Here is a 21,898-nt window from a genome sequence, read left to right as displayed (position 1 = left end):
ACCCACACACACACACACACACACACACACAATTGTTCTATTGGTACTTTCTCATTTGTTTACCATGTCCCTTTCTGAGATGAGATGCCGTGACCTCTGAGGGTATAGCTCTGTTATGTAAGCAGAATAATTGGCCTGGATGTGGAAGGAGGAGGAGGAGGAGGAGGAGGGAGAAGAGGAGGAGGAAGAGGAGGAGGAGGAGGGGAGAACCAGAAGACGAAGATGGATTCTTCATTACTCCTCTCGGCTCTCCCTGAGCCTCACACTGGTGCTCCTCATGTATTAAAACGGAGGGCCGCTTGGGAGACAGGGGGGGGGGGGGAGAGGAGAGGAGAGGAGAGGAGCGGGGAAGAGGACGGAAAGGAGAGGAGGAGAGAGGGGCTGAGAGGACAGGAGGGGAGGAATGAAAGGAGAGGAGAGAGTATAAAGGAGGAGAGGACAGGACAGAGCTAGAGAGACAAGAACAAGAGAGCAAAGAGGAGACGGGAGGAGAGGCGAGGATGGCGAACACAAGAGCCTAGAGAAATGGGCGATGAGCATGACAAAAGCAGCCAGCCAGAATCAAGCAGGATAAAAATGCTAAAAAAAGATCCCCCATTTTTTTTTTTTTTTTTTTCAAGGAGCGCTGGGCACAGTGTACACCTCAAAGCCCTCTTGAAGCGGCTCCAGGAGCCGGCCGCACACCGCAACGAGCCCCGCAAGACTCCCATTCTGTCTTGTTCCGTTAAGCAATGGTGCCCAGTCACACAGCACCAGCTGTAGGGGAACACGGGAATGAATGGAAGCGGAGCAGACAGCTCCTGGCTGCCTTACTCCTCCACCCCGCGACGATTCCTGTTGGCTACAGTCGGGCGGTGCATGTATGAGGGCTGGGTGATAGGGTGTTGGGGTATAGGGGGAGGGGGGGGGGGGGGCTTGAGGCCAGCACATCGAATAAGGTAGAGCGAAGAAAGGCGGGAAATGCTCTGTGACACATTATCTACAGGCACAGATGTCCCCTTTGCTTTCTGTTACTATTTCAGACCGCGTTTTGTATTATTTTCTACGGTGCACTGATAGGAGGCGGCGGATTATTAGTTGTATTTGCCACCGACTAATACAACATGAAAAATGGAAAGGGACAGACCATCAACTGCATTTCACTATTAAAGTTATGCTATGGGACTCACCGTATAGGGCAACACACACACACACACACACACACACACACACACACACACACACACACACACACACACACACACACACACACACACACACACACACACACACACACACACACACACACACACACACAATTTGTTTGCGTAAAAGAAGTTCAGGTGAGGAGCGAGAAAGGAAGGAAGGAACAAGTAAAAGAAAGGAAGACTGCAATGTGGGCAAAGAACGGCGGATTCCCTTTGGAACATGAGCGTCCCTATACAGGGCTTCACTGCCCCCTAGTGGTCTGCTTTGTGAGTTGCTTAAAAATGTCAGCATCATAGTCAACATAGTCAAGGCATCATGGGAGATTAATGCAATTTGCGAGGTAAGTAATGAGCATCTTATATCTCCACCAGACAGATATCAGGAAAACTGCAAGCTGCTGACGATATAGTTGGCCAGCGCCTTTTCTTAATACATTGACAGAACCAAACTGCAAGACACACCATAGAGGTATGTGACCATAAATGAAAGGAAGAAAGACATGACGAACGAAAGACCAGAAAAACGATCTAAATTAAGAAACATCAAAAACAAAAGGGCAGGCGTGCAAAAAAAACAAAAAAGGTGGATTGAACGCCGTCCCGAGTGACGCTCTCCTCTCAGACACTGACAGGGATCAACATGAAGGCGGCAGACATTTTAGCTGTGAGGAGACAGGCGGGCGTGGCAGAGTGTTAGAGGTGTGTTGTGTCTAACATGGCTGGTGTCTGAGTGTGTGTGTCTGAGTGTGTGGGGGGGTGGGGGGGTTGCCACCTCATTACCCTGGCCCAGCCGCGCTGCACCCTCACTATTAGCTGCTAAATGGAAGACCGCTAGCTGCCGTCACCGAGGGGAAGCCCCCCGTCGTTATGGGGATAAGAGAGATGCACGCATGACTGCGCACACAAAAATACATGCGGACACATGCATACGTCATCGTCTGCTGCAATACACAAACACACAGACACACACATCATGGCACACTGTCCCACAAACAAACACTCACACACACACACACACATACATCATTGTCCGCTGCCACACAGAAACACACTGCCATGCACACACTCACACATAAACACATCATGGCACACTGCCCCCCACAGACATACACACACACACACACACATGTGTGTGTGAAGGGCGTCCATGAAAGGGGAAGGGAGGCACTGGAGGATATATTCGACACTCATGCCGAGAGGCGGAGATTTGCTCAAAGCCAGAGATATAAAAGCTTGTCGGATCAGAAACAACCGGCCTAGACTGCAGCAAAACACCCAGCAAAGCAAACAAACACAGACACACACACACACACACACACACACACACACACACACACAAACACACCAACAAAGACATACATACACACACAAACACACACATACAGACTTACAAACACATACAGACACAGACAAGCACACACACACACACACACACACACACACACACACACACACACACACACACACACACACACACACACACACACACACACACACACACACACACACACACACACAAACACACACTAACCCACCGACACACAAACACAAACAAACACACAAACATATACACACTCACACATTCACAAAGACTTAACAAATATAATCGCTCCCTTTCTCACCCACACACAGACTCGCACTCAGACACATGCACAGCGTCCGACCTCTGCAAATGGCACTATGGCTTCTTTCAAAAGATCTATGGAAGGTTTACAACAACGTAATCATGTTAAAGACACACTGGAGCTCCGTGTTAGGAGAGGATGCGTGTGAAGTTCCAGAGAGGAGGCGGCCATGCAACCAAATGCAAGGGGAACATAACGTGGTAACCAAGAAATGTGTGTGTGTGTGTGTGTGTGTTGGTGAATGTGTGTGTGTGTTTGGTGGTGGTTTGTGTTCTTGTCCTTTTGTAAAATGCTTGTAGACACACATATCACGGACACCAGTGTGTGTGTGTGTGTGTGTGTGTGTGTGTGCGCGCGTGTGCGTGTGTGTGTGTGGGGGGGCCTGCGGCGAGGCCATCAACAGGGCAGGGGACACAGCGTGGCGTTGCGGGGGCCTCAGGAGGCGGGCGTATCGGGGGACTCACGGTCATTGCAGTGGGTCCCGGTGTAGGACGTCATGGTGCAGTCGCAGGTGAAGTTCTCCCACTGCTGGATGCACACGCCCATGTTGGTGCAGGAGTCCTCCTGACAGGTGGTGCTGGGACCTGGAAGGAGGAGCAGGCGGAGGAGGGACGGAGGAGGTGGACGGAGGTGGAGGAGAAGGAAGGAGGGAGGAGGTGAGAAGGGATGGTTGAGGAGATGGAGTTGGTGGATGAGACAGAAGAGGTGGAGGAGGAAGAGGAGAGAGAGGAGGAGGAGGAGGAGGAAGAGGAGAGAGGAGAGGAGGAGGAGGAGGAGGAGGAAGAGGAGAGAGAGGAGGAGGAGGAGGAGGATGTGGTGGAAGAGGAGAGGGAGAATGAGGGGAGAGGAGGATGATTAGGAGAGGAGCAGGAGGGAGATTAGTAGAAAAGAAAGAAAGAAAGAAAGAAAGAGAGAAAGAGAGAAAGAAAGAAAGAAAGAAAGAAAGAAAGAAAGAAAGAAAGAAAGAAAGAAAGAAAGAAAGAAAGAAAGAAAGAAAGAAAGAAAGAGACAAGGAGAAATAAAAGAAAAAAAAGACAGAAACAAGGGAGAGATTCATAGAGAAAGTATAAGGTAGGAAAATATAGAAAAGAGAGCGGCAAAGAAACAAAGCAGATGTTGAAGGAAAGATAAACACAAAGACAGAGACAGAGAGACAGACAGACAGACAGAGAAAGACAGAGTCAATACCTTTAAAAAAAGAAGAAGAAATTGTGGCTTGTGGATGCTTAAATATTGCACGACCCATGCAGGAGGAACACTCTCTGGAGAGAGAGAGAGAGCGAGAGAGAGAGCTGCTTGGAGAGAGAGCGAGGCGGTGAGCGAGCGATAGGAGTGGACAGTGACACCTCGGGGCCCCCCAGGGAGACCACCTGGGCTGTAACTGAAACAACCTGCTTCTCAATCTGTTTTTCACACCGGCCAGCGCTGAAAACACACGTTCCAAACCTGACACACAGCAGGAGGGATTTATTTTTTTCTCCTGATTTTTTTTGTTCATCTCATCTCATCTTTTTTTTTTTCTTTTTTTCTACTTTGTAAAGGTTGCGAGGTTGCCATAGCAGCAACAGCATTGTAATTCACCATGTGTGCCGTCGGAAGTTGAAACAGCCAGTGCAGCACAGCACACTTCTGAGAGTTTCTTCCCCGTCGTCGTTGGCGTAGAAACTATGGCCGCCATGTCCAATGCTCGGCGCCTGTCCCTGGAGGAGGCAGCCTTTAGGCCCTGAGAGCACACTGTCCACACCTCCTCGTTAGTCTTTCTCGGCCTCGATGTCTCTCTCTCTCTCTCTCTCTCAATACCACATTTACATGCAAACCGCTCCACGAAACCAAAAAAATCCAAAATGGCGTTTGTCTTTCTTTCTTCAAAATGGCCGCCTACAACACCACAGCATTCCGTAGTCTGTGGACGTGGAGCAGGCAAGACGAGACACAGAACAATGCGGCCACGGTGCGGTGGTGAATTTCGCCCGACGATACGTTAGTGAGGAGAGATGGCGAGGATCCTCTAACATATCGGGACACTTGTGAGACAGACGGACGGACGCCGTGTGTCCGTCGAACAGGGACATAAATGCAATCGGTGGAGTGACGGCGAAGAATGCACATAAACACTTGAGAGTACACATGAAGTGCATGTCCGTTCCTATGCACTTCAGTGGACGTACATTGAGAAGGGGCGGGGCAACCCTTCCCACCCTACTGTATACATGCCTTCATGGTACATATATGTTATGCTAAATACAAACTTTACATACGTACACATACGCATACAAACACACACATACAATACATACAGACTCAGAGTCGAAACACCATTGCATATCCTCCGGAGAACAAAATTAAAAACAGACGTTAATAAAATGAAGAAATGAACTGCCATGGATGGAGAAAATGCAGGTTAACCATGGTGTGGTTGGAGAGCAGTGACAGTTCTGATGGACGACTAAATGAACAGAAGAAGAGTGATTAGTGTGGAGGGATGAGACGTTTTTGCCAGCTGAAAGTGCATTTACTGTGTAATGGACAGCAAGGGTCATCACCCATGATCACCCGGCCCTCCCCCAACCCAGCACCCCCACCCACCCTCTTAAGATGCACGTCACCTCGGATGAATCCGCATCGAATGTGCATGCTTGATTACGCACAGGCGAATGGTGGTGGTGGGGAGGGGAGCATGGATGCATGCGCGCGGCCATGCAACGTGACGTATGGAGGGGCGACGTATAGCGCTCTTTTTGTTTGCGCGAGTGTTCGTGTTGGAGTGTGGGTGCGTACGTTTTTGCGAACGACCGGCTAGTTTACTGTTTGAGGTTCTCGGTGGATGGGTGCTCTCTGGAAAAAACAAAACAAACAAAAAACCTAAATGTATAATCTTTATTGAAGAGAGAGAGACAGAGCATATGAGAGAGAGAGAGAGAGAGAGAGAGAGAGAGAGAGAGAGAGAGAGAGAGAGAGAGAGAGAGAGAGAGAGAGAGAGAGAGAGAGAGAGAGAGAGAGAGAGAGAGAGAGAGAGAGTGTATATCCTTGAATCAACTTAACAGCAGCTATGATAGGCCTTGTCTATTTTCATGCCTTAACATTAGTCAGTCTTATCCATAACGGAATAATTTGCTCCCACATGTTTGCAACCCAACACACAAAACTCCTGTCTTACACAACTTTTTTTTATGTAAACTCATGTCTTTTATGTCCCTTTCGATGTAACTACTTCAAAAAAAGCATACACTTTAATGATTTATAAAAGTTGTGTGTGATTGTTTTCTTTTCATTCTGTTCTGTGTTTCAACATAGCCTCTTAAAAATAATAATAATTTTAATTGAATTAAAGACCTTGAGAATACATTCAATTAGGGTGATTTTTGTACTGCATTTGCACTTAACGCCCCTGCAATAATCATGCGGTGAAAAGATCATTAACATTTTCTTGAAATTATTAGAAAAATTAACACCACCGACATGATTTGATAATCGCTTTTCACTAGCATAATATGTTGCTATTCAGACAGTGAAAGAATGGCCTCCCACTTGAGTGTAATTATCATAATGTACTCAGAATAAAATTAGTGTGAGTGAGCGCGCGCGCGCGTGTGTGTGTGTGTGTGTTTGCGTGACGTGCGGGCGTGCGTGTGTGTTTGTCTTGGTAATATGAATAGGGTACGAGGGATTTATTCCCATCAGCAGAGACGACCAGGTGTTACATATCAAAATTTCAGTTATAGAAGTAAGCAGAAAATTCCGGAAAGGAATCAGCAGCCTTATCGAATACAGATGGTTTTCTCTCTCAGCACGAAACAGAGGCCCTAAAACACCCGGAGGACAGTAGCGTTGAAATAAACCACAGTCAACTTATTGTCCTTAAAAGCCCTCTCAGGACTCCAAATCATTTTAAGATCTTATGAAGTTTGTTTAAGAGTACACAGAGTTTTTGACCGAAGCAATAAAGTCAAAAAGTTTGATTGAGTTGCTAACGCCTCAACCTAGTTTAAATGTACTTTTTGAGTTATAGCACTGGAGGAGATGTACTTTATTTATTTATTTCTATTTATATGAAATATGATACCTTGTTTTATGCACTGTATAGCATATAATATATATCCTATATATATATGCAATATATTATTTATTTATGTGTGTGCAAAGAGTGGGAGAGAAGGGCATATGTGAGTTTGTGGGATTGTGTGTGACTCTTTGTCAAGGTGTGCGTGTGTGTGTGTGTGTGTGTGTGGATGTGTGTCTTTGTATCAAAGTGCACATGCATGTTTGTGTGAGAGTGTTTGCATGTGTGTATGTGTGCGTGCATGAATGTGTGTGTGAGAGTGCAACACTGTGTGTGCCACTGTGTGTCTAAGTATGCACAAATGTATGATTGTGTGTTTTCCCCCCCCCCCCCATCTACTTGCGATGGAAGCAGGCTGCCCCCCTGACCTCCATTCTGTATGTCTCACTCTGTCCTGAGGAGGCGAGATCGGGGGTGAATTCTACACCTTTAATGCAGTCTGGACTGGGCTGGCCCTGGCTGACCAGGGACACACCGCAGGCCAGAGCCCTGCATGCTTATGGATGAGCAGCTGAACTCTACACACACACACACGATGCTGCCGTACGTCAGAGCACCGTCCCCCACATTCATCTCCCTGCACCTTGACCCGTATTGCATTGTGACTCAAAATCACTTTCTAATATTCTCTGAATCTCCCTTCTCCCTCTCATTCAATGTTAATGTTGTTCATGTTTGTTGCTTGATGTCTCTATTTGTCTTTATATTGACCTTATTTGCCTATATATGTCTACATATATATCGATACATATTTAGATATGTTTATATGTGTACACAGTATATCTTTAGATATTTGTTTATATTTGCCGACATAAGTCCTTGTATCGTCCCAATCAAATTTGGGGGGTGATATTGCCATGGTGACAACCCACAATGCATTGCACACAGCAGTCTTTCAGACAGGCAGGCCTTTTAAAGAGCCAAGAGTCGAACCCTCTACCTTGCAGGTCAGCTTTGGTGAAACCAACTTTGTTAAAGAACACGACACAACGAAACAGGACAAGGTAAACAAAACAAAAACAAGAGAAACGGTTAGTGAGGGACCTTTTGTGGGTGAGCTACTACCAAAGGTTTTAGTGGGAAAGGAACATTTAAAGGTGGTTAATATGTTAGTTTGATTTCCAGAAGAAACAAGTGGTCAGAAAATAAGGTTGCAAGCCCAGGATGTGTTATTTCACAATAAGCAAAATTAATAATGTTAATCTAATACTGCCCTCTAGAGGTTGTATAAGGTAACTGCAGGGACATGCATTAGGTCACATTAACATTTCTAAATAATGTTCTCAAAATATAAATGAGAAAGCAAATCTATAATAGATGATTAACTATAGATTCACCTAAGTAGAGGAATTCAAAAATATCAGCAGAAAGCCTAAACTAATAAGTGGACCTCAATCTCGATAATTAGTAATTTGGTGCATTTGAAAAATTAAACACCACATTACCCTGTAATGGAAATTCTATTTTACATTATGGAAATTGCTTATTCCATTCCTTTAACGCTAAAACTCAATACCAAGACCCATGTTAACACAACGCTGTGATTAACTGCCATCATAAATCCAAGAGCCTCCATCGCTCCTCTAGATGGGGTCAAAGGTGAGAGGTCAGAGGTCAAATGTACCTTCGCAACCGCGCTCCACCTGCCCGCTGCGGAACAGGGCGTCGTTGATGAGGTCGGGCAGGCGCCCGTTGAGGTCCACGGAGGCCAGGCAGCCCTGGAAGCCTTCGCGGGAGACCACCAGCTTGGGGAGACTCTGGTACATGTTGGGGCCCAGGCCCCCGATGAACAGATCACCTAGAGGGGGAGCGAGGGGGAGGAGGGGGAGCGAGGGGGAGGAGGGGGAGGGAGAGGAGGAAGTCAATGTATTGATGAAAAAATTATTTATGAAATGGTTGACTGAACATTATTGATATGATATACATTATGATATACATTATTTAGATAGTGATTTTGTTCGAGGTTAACTTACTAACTGGAAATAAGAGGTACTTTTTAAATTAACGTAGACCTTTAAATTAAGTTCCCTTAAATATTAATTTCTAGATTCTTCATTTAATTGTATATTCATCCAAACTACTGACGTTGAGCTGATAGCAATAAATCCCATTAATTTGATCGAAAATATAATATAATATAGATTATTATTATGCTGCCCAGATGTTACTGTTTATATTCACAAGGGGGTGCCACTGAGGCCCTACTATAATGCCGATTACAATAGTACTTTTGCTGTGGTATGGCTAGCTTAAAGGCATCTCATCACTACAACGAAGAGAGGAAAAAATAAGCTAATTATGCTAATTCTACATAACTACGTTGTTTAGCGTTGAGGTTCAAATGTCGATTACCTGACACTTCTTAAGTACAACCTACATAACCCAAAAATAGCGAAAAGAGTCAAGACTGTACCTTTGAGGTCCAGGTTCTTGGCTCCGTTGACATTCTGCGTGACCGACTTGGAGTCCACCTTTAGGGTGTGCGTGTTGGTGCCGTCCCGAGTGATCACCACGTTGTGCCACTGGTTGTCGTTCAGCTGGTTGTCGCTGTTCCCCTTCAGCAGGCTGGGCCCGTTGCCCAGGTCAAACACATAGTGGATGAACCTGGCAGGAGCAGAGGACAGGACAGGGTCCAGGACAGCATTCATACAATCCGTGGGTCAGGAACCCAGAACCAGGTCGCTGAGGCAGTGGCTACTGGGCTGATTATTGACTGTTTAAACCCGCACTTCAAGCTTGGTGATATGTGCACCAAGTAGTCATTGACCCATCAGACCCAGGGAATTTGCAGTAAACCAATCAAGTCCCGTCACTCTGTACACTGATTGAACCAAACACTGATTGAAAACGGACACCCACTTAGTTAGAAATTCATTATAATTAGCCAATTAACGTTGTGTATGAATTAAAGCTGTATTAATGGAGATCTACGGGGGCCCTGGTGCTGAGGGGTCAAGCCGTATCGGGCCCTGGCTTAAAGGGACAGTGTGTGGCTTAAAGGGAAAGTGTGTGGAATTGAGTGGCATCTAGCAGCACAGACTTGGCTGAAATGTAACACAATATTCATAGGTATGTTTTAATCAGTAATGATTCCCATGAAACACAGTTCAACAGCCAGTCAGAGCGTACACACGACACAGTCATTTCCTTTTTGTGATTGCTCAAAGTCTCGCACCTCCTCACCGATGGGGTCAACACTCACACATTGCGACATCAATCCACACGTGTTCCACTATTGTGATTGCGATTTAGTATGCAATTTTTCTTTTTAAAGTTCCTTATGTTCTGTATTATTTAAACAAGCAAAAAAACTTTCTTATGCATGACCAACACAATATTGGAAGCAGTCACCATAAGCTACTCTTTCCTTTAGGCCAGGCGTATGGGTTGCAATAAATGTATATTTATATGAATTCATAGAGATGAATCAAATCTTTATTAACCAATAAATACAAATCTTACTGATCTCGTTCTCCAGTCTTTAACAGTAACAACAATAATCGTTCAGCGCTACCTCTACCCCCCCACGCTCACCCTTTGACCAGCTCCACAGCGATGAAGTCGTTGCCATCGCCGCTGTTGAACAGGATGAAGCCGTCGGAGGAGGTGGTCTTGAACTGGAAGAAGAGGTGCATGGTGGTGTAGGCCTGCAGCGTGGCCAGGCCCAGGTAGCTGCCCTTGCTCCTGAAGGTCACGGGTCGGCGATGATGGAGCGCATGCCGAAGCGGGCGTTGAGCTCGCAGAAGTCGATGTCGCCGTTCTTGCACATGTCGATGTACTGCATGCCGTTGAACTTCAGGCCCTGGGAGAGAGAGAGAGAGAGAGAGAGAGAGAGAGAGAGAGAGAGAGAGAGAGAGAGAGAGAGAGAGAGAGAGAGAGAGAGAGAGAGAGAGAGAGAGAGAGAGAGAGAGAGAGAGAGAGAGAGAGAGATTGTTATTGTTATTGATGTTATTATACATAATATTTAATGTAATGCATAACACTGTAATGCTTTGGCAACACTGTTTGGTTTACCACCAACAGTCATGCCAATAAAGCTTTTTGAATTTGAATTTGAGAGAGATAGAGAGAGAGACAGAGAGACAGAGTTTACGAAGAATAGTTGCAAAAATGTTACTTTACTTTCATCATTAATTTTACAGTTGAGATCCAGTGAATTTTAGACACTTGGGATCGAACCAGAGCCTTTTGCCTGGGAGTCCAACACTCTCACCACTACCAGAGAATGTCTAATATTCGTAGACGGGCTCTGCCACTACCATGACTGAGTGAATGGAGGATGATTGGATGAATGAGGAGGAGGCCTACCTGCAGATGACCAATGAAGGAAGAGGGGGAGGAGGAGACGAAGCGTTTCTTCTCCGTCAGGATGCCCGTCTCCACGTTGTGGAACTCCAGGCGGGTGTGGTCGCCCGCCATCTGACCTGAGAGAGAGGGGCGTTTAAAAACACAGCAACTCAACAAACATCATTTTCCTATGAATGTTGTCGGCAGCTGTACATTTAGTTTACATTCCTCCCTTCCTCGACAGAAATACCTTCAGCTACGTCCTCGTCCACGGTGAGGTTGAAGTTCTTTCCCGCGGGCGTACCACTCTGACCGCGTGCCACTCGTTGTCGTTGAGTTTCTGACCAGCGTAGATCACCTCCGGACCCTTGCCTGAAGATGAAGTTGCGTTAGTCGAGGAAGGGGGGGATGTCACAGCGCAAACCAAGTCTTTGTTGTACGATTCGTTTGGGGTATTTTCACATTGACTATTAAAGGGTGGCAATGGATTTGAAAATAAATAAATGTTTGACGAGTAGCTCGGCGTTTGCATATTCTCTTGTAGTCGTGTTTGTGATGTTATTGTGGTAGGCCTAGGCAGCTAGGTGTGTTTGCGATTGTTATTTTGTGTACAAAGACTTGGCTTGGGTTTCACAACAGAGGAGAAATGTAAAACATACGTTTTCAAGTGATATGTTTGCTGTTACTCATACGACGACTCACCAGGAACATATTTTTGTAGGTTAGACTGTGTCGTGCCCCCTATAGTTGTGTTTCAAACGACAACCGCTAGATGGAGCCATTGCTAAAGATTGAAGCGGAGCCGTACTGGCCAGTTTGGCTTCTTGCTCTTTAACGTGACATTAAAACATCTTGCCTAGATGCAATCCTTGATCAGTGAAATTAAATCACACATCAGATGACAACTTATTACCGACAAAATGAGCTGTCCGAACTAATTTGTCTCTGACGTTCTTGTCTAAGGGATTGATTATGTAAATTATTATGCAATTATACATGAGTTGTTCTGGTGATTTAATCCCTTTAGAAAGGCAATTAATTTTTCATGTTTAATATTTGTCATTGGTAAAAATAACCATATTTCTGTGTTGATTATTCGTTTGAGTGTGTGTGTGTGTGTGTGTGTGTGTGTGTGTGTGTGTGTGTGTGTGTGTGTGTGTGTGTGTGTGTGTGTGTGTGTGTGTGTGTGTGTGTGTGTGTGCGTGTGTCTTAAAAAGTATGGATTTTTCATTGGAGATTACCTTTTGGATGATTAATCAGTCTCATTAATTATCATCAGCACCAGCATAATTAAGCGTGTAAGATCTGTTACTAAGATTTAATGAGCCATAACACCCATACCCACACACAGTTTAAAATGTGTGTGTGTGTGCATGTGTTGAAGAGAGATGGTGCGTGAGACCCCAATTTAAGTATTAGCAAGCATATCACTTGAACAAATACTAACATAAATATTACATGATGAACATGTTAAGCAAAAAGACATATCCTGGAAAAGTACAAAAGAAGTTGCAGAAATTATTATTTTGCTGTCAGTGGATTATAGAGAGTAACACACTAAATAATACTAGCCATAGATACAAATCAGAAATACTGGGCACCGACAAAGTAGTCGGCTGAGTTAATTAGAAAAATGCAACTAAAACATGAATCCAGCAGTAATAGCTTAATTTACTTTGATGTCAACAGCAATTTATTATTAAATCATTTTCTTATCTTGCGCAATCCTCTTATCGCTCCTCCAGCAGTCACACATGCACACACACATATACACACAAACACACATCATATAAACACACACACACACGCGCGCACACACACACACACACACACACACACACACACACACACACACACACACACACACACACACACACACACACACACACACACACACACACACACACACACACACACACACACACACGCAAACAGCACACACACACACACACCATAGAACCATATAAACACACACACACACACGCATACAGGACACACACACAGCCCACGCACACACACACATAGCACACGCGACTCTATTAATTAAAGAAACATCAGATTGAAGGTAGAATTCTCCGGAAGCGGAGTGGCGACTTACTGGAGTTACAGTTTATCCTCACACAGTCTAGATGGGGGAGGGGAGGGCGAGAACAAGGTGACAGATGAAATCGCATCCTTCAAGGTTATCGCTGCAGACTTCCATTAGAGTACAAAGTAACGCCACCTTCCCGGGGATGGTCACATAACCACGACGACCATCTTTTTTTATTTTTACCCACACAGGTTATGGTTGAGTTGCTGTCGTTGTTGTTGTTGCTTTGTTATGTCAGGTTGAGGCCAATACTGATCGTCTGATTGGCCTTTTTCTTGAGTCAATTCATTGGCTAATCATCGATGTTCTGCCAGTTTAGTTATTGAACCAATTGACTACTTTACAATTGAAATGGATCAACAAAGATTGATCACCCGTCATGTTTTTAATTGCTATATTCTTATGTAATGTGTTTTCAGCATACTTTGTTAAAAGTGAAATTGAACCTGATACATGGATTAAAAGAGATGGTCGCTTGGAAATAAAAATGGCCACGTCGATCTCCCAAACCTCCCTCTCACCAAATCGAACGGTCGGCTTATGTGCAGACCGTTGCCTCAATGATTGCCTTCTTCTTGTTTAAAGGCTAAATTCCAAACATCTTTGGCTTCGTTTGAGGAAATGTAAAATCTCATAATAATTTGAATTTGATTGTGTCAAGAGGCGTCTAGAGTTCACAGGGTTGGGATCAACGTGACCATGTCCCTTCATGTACCATCAACCACGACAGGAGAGTGGAAACAAACAGCCCGGAGCCAGACAGCACCCAGCACCGTACAGACGGACTCACACTCTCTCTCTGAGATAACCCCTAACTGTCCATCTATTACCATCTGTTCCTTCTCGGTCGATATCCTATCTCCGGTTCCCTGTGTATAACGGCCATTGCTCTCTGAAAACAACAGTCTTGTATTTAATTGTTTTCTGTGGTTACTACAAATTTGGGCATTCGATATTGGGGTATTATGTTGTAGGTGTGAGTAAATGAGTGTGTGTAATTAAGTGTGTGAGTAGCTTGTCTTGCATTCCTACAGGTGTGAGGACCAATTGTGGTTGTCAATCGCCTTTGGATCCTTTATGAAAATGTATCTAAAGATGACGATGGTGGACAATGATCTACCCCACTCAAATCTGTCTCCATTCTCCTACGCCTCTCGCTCCTCCTACGTCTTCCTCTCTCTACAGATAGTGTGCCTTGGGACGGGGGTCCCTGTAGAAAGTGCTGGGGGTCTCGCAGGGGGTTCCAGGCTGTTTGCCATGCAGGCCGCAGGCTCTGGGCCGTTGAAGGGGTGAGTGCCATCTTAAAACAAGGTGTGGGGGTGGGGGTGGGACGGGGTGATTCGCAAGACTATAGAGAAACCGTGGTGTAACCTGCTACTGTGAGGGAGGAGACAAAAACAAAGAAAGGGTTGAGAAAAAATAACTCACAAGAGACACAATGAGATTGAGACTAGTAAAACTAGGAAAATGTTTAAATGTGTCTCAAAAGAGTGATGTTGTCAATTTATGAAGTGACTGATCTGATATAAGTCCAGAATTGGCTTTTTTTTCTCTAGGGGTGCTTCATGTAGGCAAATAAAGCAAAATTCTGATAAAAACGCGCAGTGTTGTGACCCGTTAATTGAAAGGGGTATAAACGGTGTGTCTTGCATGGAGTTGAATACATTTTGTGGCATATATGTTTAGATAAAAAACACATGTGGTAGAATGGATGTGGTAATCAGATGTTAAGACTTGTATGGACACAGTGAATTACTCGATGGAGATAGCTAGCATCAAAGCAGAACACAGTACGCTCCAGGCAAATCAAAAATAATATATACATGCAACTACAAAGGCAAACTTCCAAACGCATGATAAACAAAAAAACACATTGTTAGCATAGCTCCAGGATACGTCAAAAAACATCCAACTCGATAAACGGGAAAACAAACAAAATGTAAAAACACACTACCAAAAACGATAAAACATCTAACAATAAACACGCAAAAAAAACCACAACTTTTAGAAATCACCGACTGCCGAGATGAAGTTCAGCCGGCCGGCCAGCAGGGGGCAACGACGGCAACGGTGGTGGTGGCGGCGTTGGCTCTTTCTGAACTCATACGTTACCTAAGTTGACGGTGAGCTTGACCCGGCCGCTGTCCAGCTCCAGGCGGAGCGTGTCGGCCGAGTCGCGCGATGTGGCGGCCATGAGCAGGCCGAATGCCCGCTGGGACGTGAAGCGGAGGGACACGTCCTCAGCCTCCGTGTGCATGGTGGTGGGCATCACCACCTTCATGTACATGCTGCCGTCGTAGGATAGCACCGAGGCCTCTGTGAGGGGTGGGGGGGAGAGAGGAGTTGAGAGGAAAAGAGAGGAAGAGGAGAGAGAAGAATGGGGAGGAAAGGAGACCGGAGAGAGGAGATTGGAGAGGGGAGGAGAAAGAAGGGGAGGAGGAGATGGGCGTGAGGACAGCAGAGGGGTGAAAACAGACATTAGAGGAATTCGAAGCAGTGGAAGAGAACACAATTACAAACACCCTGATGCTTTTCTGGGATGGATCACCGTTATTTACTATTTCAATTCAGCACACACTACCATCACATAAAGGTAGTGTGTGTTTAGTATGCATTGATATATAATCTATATATTCACATCTACTTTAGTCATAACAGCCACACAAAATCAGCCCATGTGAAATCCCACGTAATAACACACTGCAGTAACAGGCCACGGCTCTCAAATCGAGCCGCAAGCCTCGTCCTTTACTAGCAGACGGTACTCCGGAAGCAAGGCGTTCCACTTAACCGGGTGGTAGAAAACTGCACAGAAAGCGATTCCCCGTGACTTTCAGCACCGGTGTTTATATGGTAAAGCGCAAAGGCCTTTGCATGGCACCACTCATTAAGGGGAATGTTCCATCACAACGCCATTACTCATTACCTCTCTCTCTCTCTCTCTCTCTCTCTCTCTCTCTCTCTCTCTCTCTCTCTCTCTCTCTCTCTCTCTCTCTCTCTCTCTCTCTCTCTCTCTCTCTCTCTCTCTCTCTCTCTCTCTCTCTCTCTCTCTCTCTCTCTCTCTCTCTCCCCCAGATGAACAGAGACTCAGTACAAGGACCCAGTCTCTCACGCACTAACACACACACAAATGTGTGTTGTGATACATCAAAGCTCACAGGGGCTCAAGGGTTGCACTGACTCAAACACACACACGCATAACAATCACTGCATGTCAGAGGACGTGTATGGTTCATAACACAACCCTATGAAGGTTAGCTTGGACAACCCAAAGACAGAGAGAGAGAGCGAGGGTGAGAGAGCGGGAGAGAGACACCAGTCAACACACTGAAAGGCTCTTGGGGAAGGGAGGGGGGGGGGGGGGGGGGGGAGAGAGACATATTAAAAGGCAGAGCATCTGTGAAATACCTGTTTTGACACCACCGCTACGCAGGGGAAAATGGCCCTAGGGTGGGAACCTCACCGTTATTTGAGAGTGTGGTAAGCATGCCGAGCAGGAAGGTGAGAGACCTCCGAGGGCTGAGTCACTTGCATCCCGATGTGACACTACGTAATGGCATGTTACATTTATGTTTCTGGTGCCTGGTTAACACTGGGGCAGGTGATGGGAGATGTACTATGTCACTCTTTGTTGAGTGCAGAACGCATCGTGCCGACTGAAATGTCGGTTTCCTGATACTAGATGTTATTCACTAAAAAAAATGCAACACAAATTCCGGCGAACATAGGTCGGATTTACCATGGCGACTCTGCAGCAGATTGTGCAGGACTCAAATCCAATTCAAATTTTTATACGTTTAGATTGTTCACATCCATACCTGTATGGAAATGATGATTCACTTTAAAGCGACGGGGTATTGCAGAAGTCCTCTCACCAAGGACCATTTTATTTTCACACAGACCCCTTTTGTTGAATGGGAATGCGTTTCTACCAGAGCTCCTGCTACAGGGGCCTGCTGAGGAGTCCATTGTCTGGGCACGCTGTTGATGGGGGGGAGAAGGCCTGGTCCCCTGCAGGTCAGCGAAACCTTGACTCACTGTTCCTCGGCTCCATCTTAAATCACACAGCTTCACTTACCTCTCTCTCTGAGTGTTTCACTCTCAAGCTGTCAGGCACACACACGCACACATAAATATGCACACACACACACATATACGCAGACACACACACTGCGCACGCACACACACACACACACACACACACACACACACACACACACACACACACACACACACACACACACACACACACACACACACACACACACACACACACACACACACACACACACACACACACACACACACAAAACAAGTGAAACAGGCGCACAGACACAAACACAGACAAAGCAATTGACACAAAGAAACAGAAGAAAACAAGCACACACAGTCACACACATACAGATACACAGATGTATAAACACATCAACACACATCGCTACCAAGTGACACACACACACACGCGCGCGCACGCTCCTCATGCAGACACATCTGCTAAGTGACGGGCCGTGTATTGATCCCCGGGTCTCCAGGCGTTTACAATGGGGACTCGTCTGGATGGGAACCAATCTGCACCTCTGAACACCCAGAGTGACAGACAAGGACACGACGGCCCAAACAGAACATATGACAAAGGCAGAGCCAAGTCAATGTGATGCTTTCACTGTGTTTTGACAGAACCCAGGGCCAACATTGTGTGTGTGTGTGTGTGTGTGTGTGTGTGTGTGTGTGTGTGTGTGTGTGTGTGTGTGTGTGTGTGTGTGTGTGTGTGTGTGTGTGTGTGTGTGTGTGTGTAGTGAAAATGCAGTAGCTCAAATTGTCCAATAACCATTTTGGCCATTTTCATGTAATTACTGATAGAAGACACATTTTTGTGAATATGGGGGTGCATGTCGATGTTTGTGTATGTGTTTGGATACATATATATATCTGTCAAGACGTGGATTCATGTATAAATAATACATAAGGTATGGTTGCACTACACTCTGTTTTACAGCAGTACATTAAGTAAAGAAAAAGTAATCTCTCAAGGTCGAGAGGATACATATCTATACAAAAGAGATTCACTGGGGATTTTACTGGAACGGCGTTACAATTTTTTATACTCTTCTCACATTCTGAATAAACCCTGCTTGCAAGCTGATTTTCCAGAAAGTGTCATCATTTAAATAGACCAAAAAACCAAACACCTTCCAAAAAACCATATCTCTGATGTGTTACGGTTGATAGGAACACCTGGCATGAAAGAAGTAAATCCTGTTGAGACATTTTTTAAACGTGATGTTGTCAAGGAAAACACATCCCATCTATGCCAATGCACTCTTGTCAACGCTCACCCTTTAGATTTCTCATCTACAAACGCTTTGAACGCTGTGCTGTGAAATTACTTGCAGCTGTGGGTTGTTATCTCGGGTCAGAACACTGTTGTTTTTACTGTCTCTCGCTCTCCCCTCAACCACACACGCACACGCACGCACACAAACACACACACAGGTTTAATAGACAGTACTGGAGTCTACTGGTTAAGAACAGAGAACTGAGGCGTTTAAACTCTAGCTTTGGCATCGATTCCCTCATTGGATTACATAAGTATGATTAGGTGAGTGCTGCATGCAGCGCTCAACTATGTTCTTCATGAGTTTCATTCTTTCTTTCTTTATTATTCTCTACCTACTTTGGGACCTATCTCCTTCCTCAATTTTTCACCTAGAGACTCCATTCAAATTAAAATATTCAGAATAACTTGGAATCAAGCGCTTCTTTTCAGATTTTTAAAATATTTTATACTTTCAGGGCCGTCCTCTGGTAGCCTACTTCAAACAGTTTAAGACGTAACAATCAATTTTCACCGTTTATCTTCGTTCAAACCATTTAACAAATCTACAAAATTGTATCTTTAATAATATCCAAACGGAATTTCGATATCATTTAAACTTTCTTCAGTATCACAGTTTTAGTTTCAAACCGTCATATTCTACAGTTGGTCCCCTTGAAGCCGTCAGCCCATTCTGACACTAAAATTAGCCTACTAAGACATCGTAACTCGGTCAAATTTCAACCGTTTACCATCATTCAAACAAATCTACACACTTGTATCTTCAATACTATCCAAACGGAATTTCAATATCATTTAAAATGCATTCAGAATTACTGTTTTAGCTTCATACCGGCTTCGTTTTCAGTTGGTCTCAATGATTTACGTGGACGCTGGAGCGTGAGGACGTTCAGCAGTGTTGCCAGATTGGGAGGTTTTTCTCGGACGTTCAGGGAGTGTTGCCAAATTGGGCTGTTTTTCCCCACTCTATTGAGCTACTTTTAATCACGCACCGGCTCGCTATTCACACGCGCACGCGCACACACACACACACACACACACACACACACACACACACACACACACACACACACACACACACACACACACACACACACACACACACACACACACACACACACACACACACACCAGCTGTGCAGGGCAATACATTTGACCTTTTCCATTTCTGCATTTTTAGCAATGCTTTGGGCTTTTCATTCAGCTGTCACTTTATTTGTTTCCAACCATTTACTTTTTCTTAAATGGTAAGCATGTTTACATTGTTTACTCCATTTAGACTTTTGAACTTTTGTTCAAATCCCTTCACTTGATTTAAGCCGTTTAACGTTTCTTTTATAAACTATGTGGCTTTATTAAAAAAAAAAAATTACCTCATTTTGTACTACAGAACTCACCGCATTTTCTGCAGGAAATGCATTTTCTAGTTTGATATAATGTCATTATTTATAATTTATATAATCGTTTTTTTTGTTTAATCTATATTTAACCAGGCAAAATAAAGTCTCATCTTTTTCAAGAGAGACCTGGTGAAGAGGGCAGCATAGAACTTCCAACAAACAGAACACACAATTTACGGGACGGGAGACGTAGAGATTCATATTCATCGTGTGTTACATGCATGTAGTACTACGATAAGTGGTTAGGGTTTTTGAACGCCAACTGAAGCTCAGTTCTGGGTTCCAACCATAGAATGTGTACAAGGGCTTGTGTCCTCTAGCAAGATACCCTAACCCCCGCTAATGTATAGCCTTTTAAAGTGGGCAAATAACAAGCCAGAAAAGCCTGTTTTTCCCGGCTGTGTTCATCCAAGTGTTTTTCAAAGGGTTTCAGTGGCTGTGGCAAATCGAGGAACAGATGGTTGAACTTCAACTCAAACCACAGGAAGGGAAATGAAACGTTATCCGAGAAAAGAGCGAAGACAGCGGCGTTGATTATAGCTGTAGGCTAATAATGGGTTTGAAGCACCAGCAAACAATGCAAGTGATTGCACTTCATGGAAGAGCTCTTTCACACCCTGTATGTGTGTGCTTGAGCGTGTGTGTGTTTGTGCATGCATGTGAGAGAGAGAGAGAGAGAAAGTAAAGGAAAGGATGGCTTTGGATAGAGCATTTAAATCAAAGATCAACAAATCAATTTGGGATGGATGTTGTAAATCAGTCTGTTTCCTTCATCTCCAATCACATGTGCCACAAAATTGTGTGCATGATTATGTTGTTTGTGTGGGTTTTCTCTGTGTTTTCCTTATTCATAACAGGCTGTTCATAAGGGGTGGGAAATGCCGTCACTTAACAGAGGAGGTTTTTGGCCTTGGACAATATTCAGTGCACGCAAACGAAACGCACACACACACACACACACACACACACACACACACACACACACACACACACACACACACACACACACACACACACACACACACACACACACACACACACACACACACACACACACACACACACACACAGCCAAAATTTGTACTAATAAAGTTTACATCTTTAAAGCTTTATTTATTAATGTTTTAATTATCTGTGCATTTATTTAGTTATTCCATGCAAAAAACAAGATCCTTAATCGTTAAGTTAATATAGAAACAGAGTATACCTTAAAAAAAAAAAAAAAAAACATCATTGTTATCGTTTACAATTTTTCACAGTGTGTTTTTATCAACCAAATTCCGTCCTAAGTGGATTTCCAAGTGATGTAAAACCACTCAACAACCAGACACCATGTCCTGGTTTTGGTTTTATCAACGCATGTACCCCGGGCACCATTACATCATCCTCCACCTTATACAATGGAAACTCAGAAAGGGGCCAGCGACCAATGAGCAGCCAGGGATTATCCGGTGGTCTGTTTTCTCTTTTTTTCTCCGTCCACAAGCTGCCACATGCGCTTAGATTGGGCACAGAAGAGAGCGATTTATCTGGATTTTAAAGTATATCCGACGGGGACTGTGAGGTGATAAGCGGGGCTGGGGCATGGCCAACATATTGAACAGGCTTTATGGATCAGGCGCAGGGTCACTCCATGATGTCTTCACCGCGTCACACTCGACACACGGATGATTTGTTTCCCAGCTTCGTATTGTGATTGCAGCATTCACCAGTTGTATCTGTTTACTATTTGATTATTTAACAAATGCATTCATCCAAATCCACTTGCATGCAGTCCATGCATGTACGTTTCATTAAAGAGCAGGTAGGGGGTGAGGCATCTTGTTTAGGGAGGCCTATAGGTCTATAGGTCGGTGGTTGACATTGGGACATCAAATCCAGTATTTTCCTCTCTATTGGAGAACCCTAGCCA

At 44.6% G+C, this 21,898-nt stretch overlaps 1 protein-coding gene across 1 annotated transcript in view; it reads right to left on the bottom strand.

Annotated features, from left to right (window-relative positions):
• Positions 1 to 3,209: 3,209 nt before the first annotated feature.
• The window catches only part of nrxn3b (neurexin 3b), a 108,544-nt gene continuing 89,855 nt past the window's right edge, over positions 3,210 to 21,898 (bottom strand). Inside the window, 9 exon segments of the mRNA XM_060042314.1 lie at positions 3,210 to 3,396; positions 8,497 to 8,670; positions 9,286 to 9,476; positions 10,407 to 10,566; positions 10,569 to 10,674; positions 11,181 to 11,296; positions 11,410 to 11,455; positions 11,458 to 11,531; positions 15,364 to 15,567. Of these exon segments, the coding sequence (XP_059898297.1) occupies positions 3,248 to 3,396; positions 8,497 to 8,670; positions 9,286 to 9,476; positions 10,407 to 10,566; positions 10,569 to 10,674; positions 11,181 to 11,296; positions 11,410 to 11,455; positions 11,458 to 11,531; positions 15,364 to 15,567 (1,220 nt within the window). The 3' untranslated portion in view covers positions 3,210 to 3,247.

The sequence above is a fragment of the Gadus macrocephalus genome, chromosome 21 (assembly GCF_031168955.1).
Source record: "Gadus macrocephalus chromosome 21, ASM3116895v1".
Classification (NCBI taxonomy): Eukaryota; Metazoa; Chordata; class Actinopteri; order Gadiformes; family Gadidae; genus Gadus; species Gadus macrocephalus.
The sequence above is the reverse complement of the archived record's forward strand: the minus strand, read 5'-3'. Positions and strand labels throughout refer to the sequence as shown.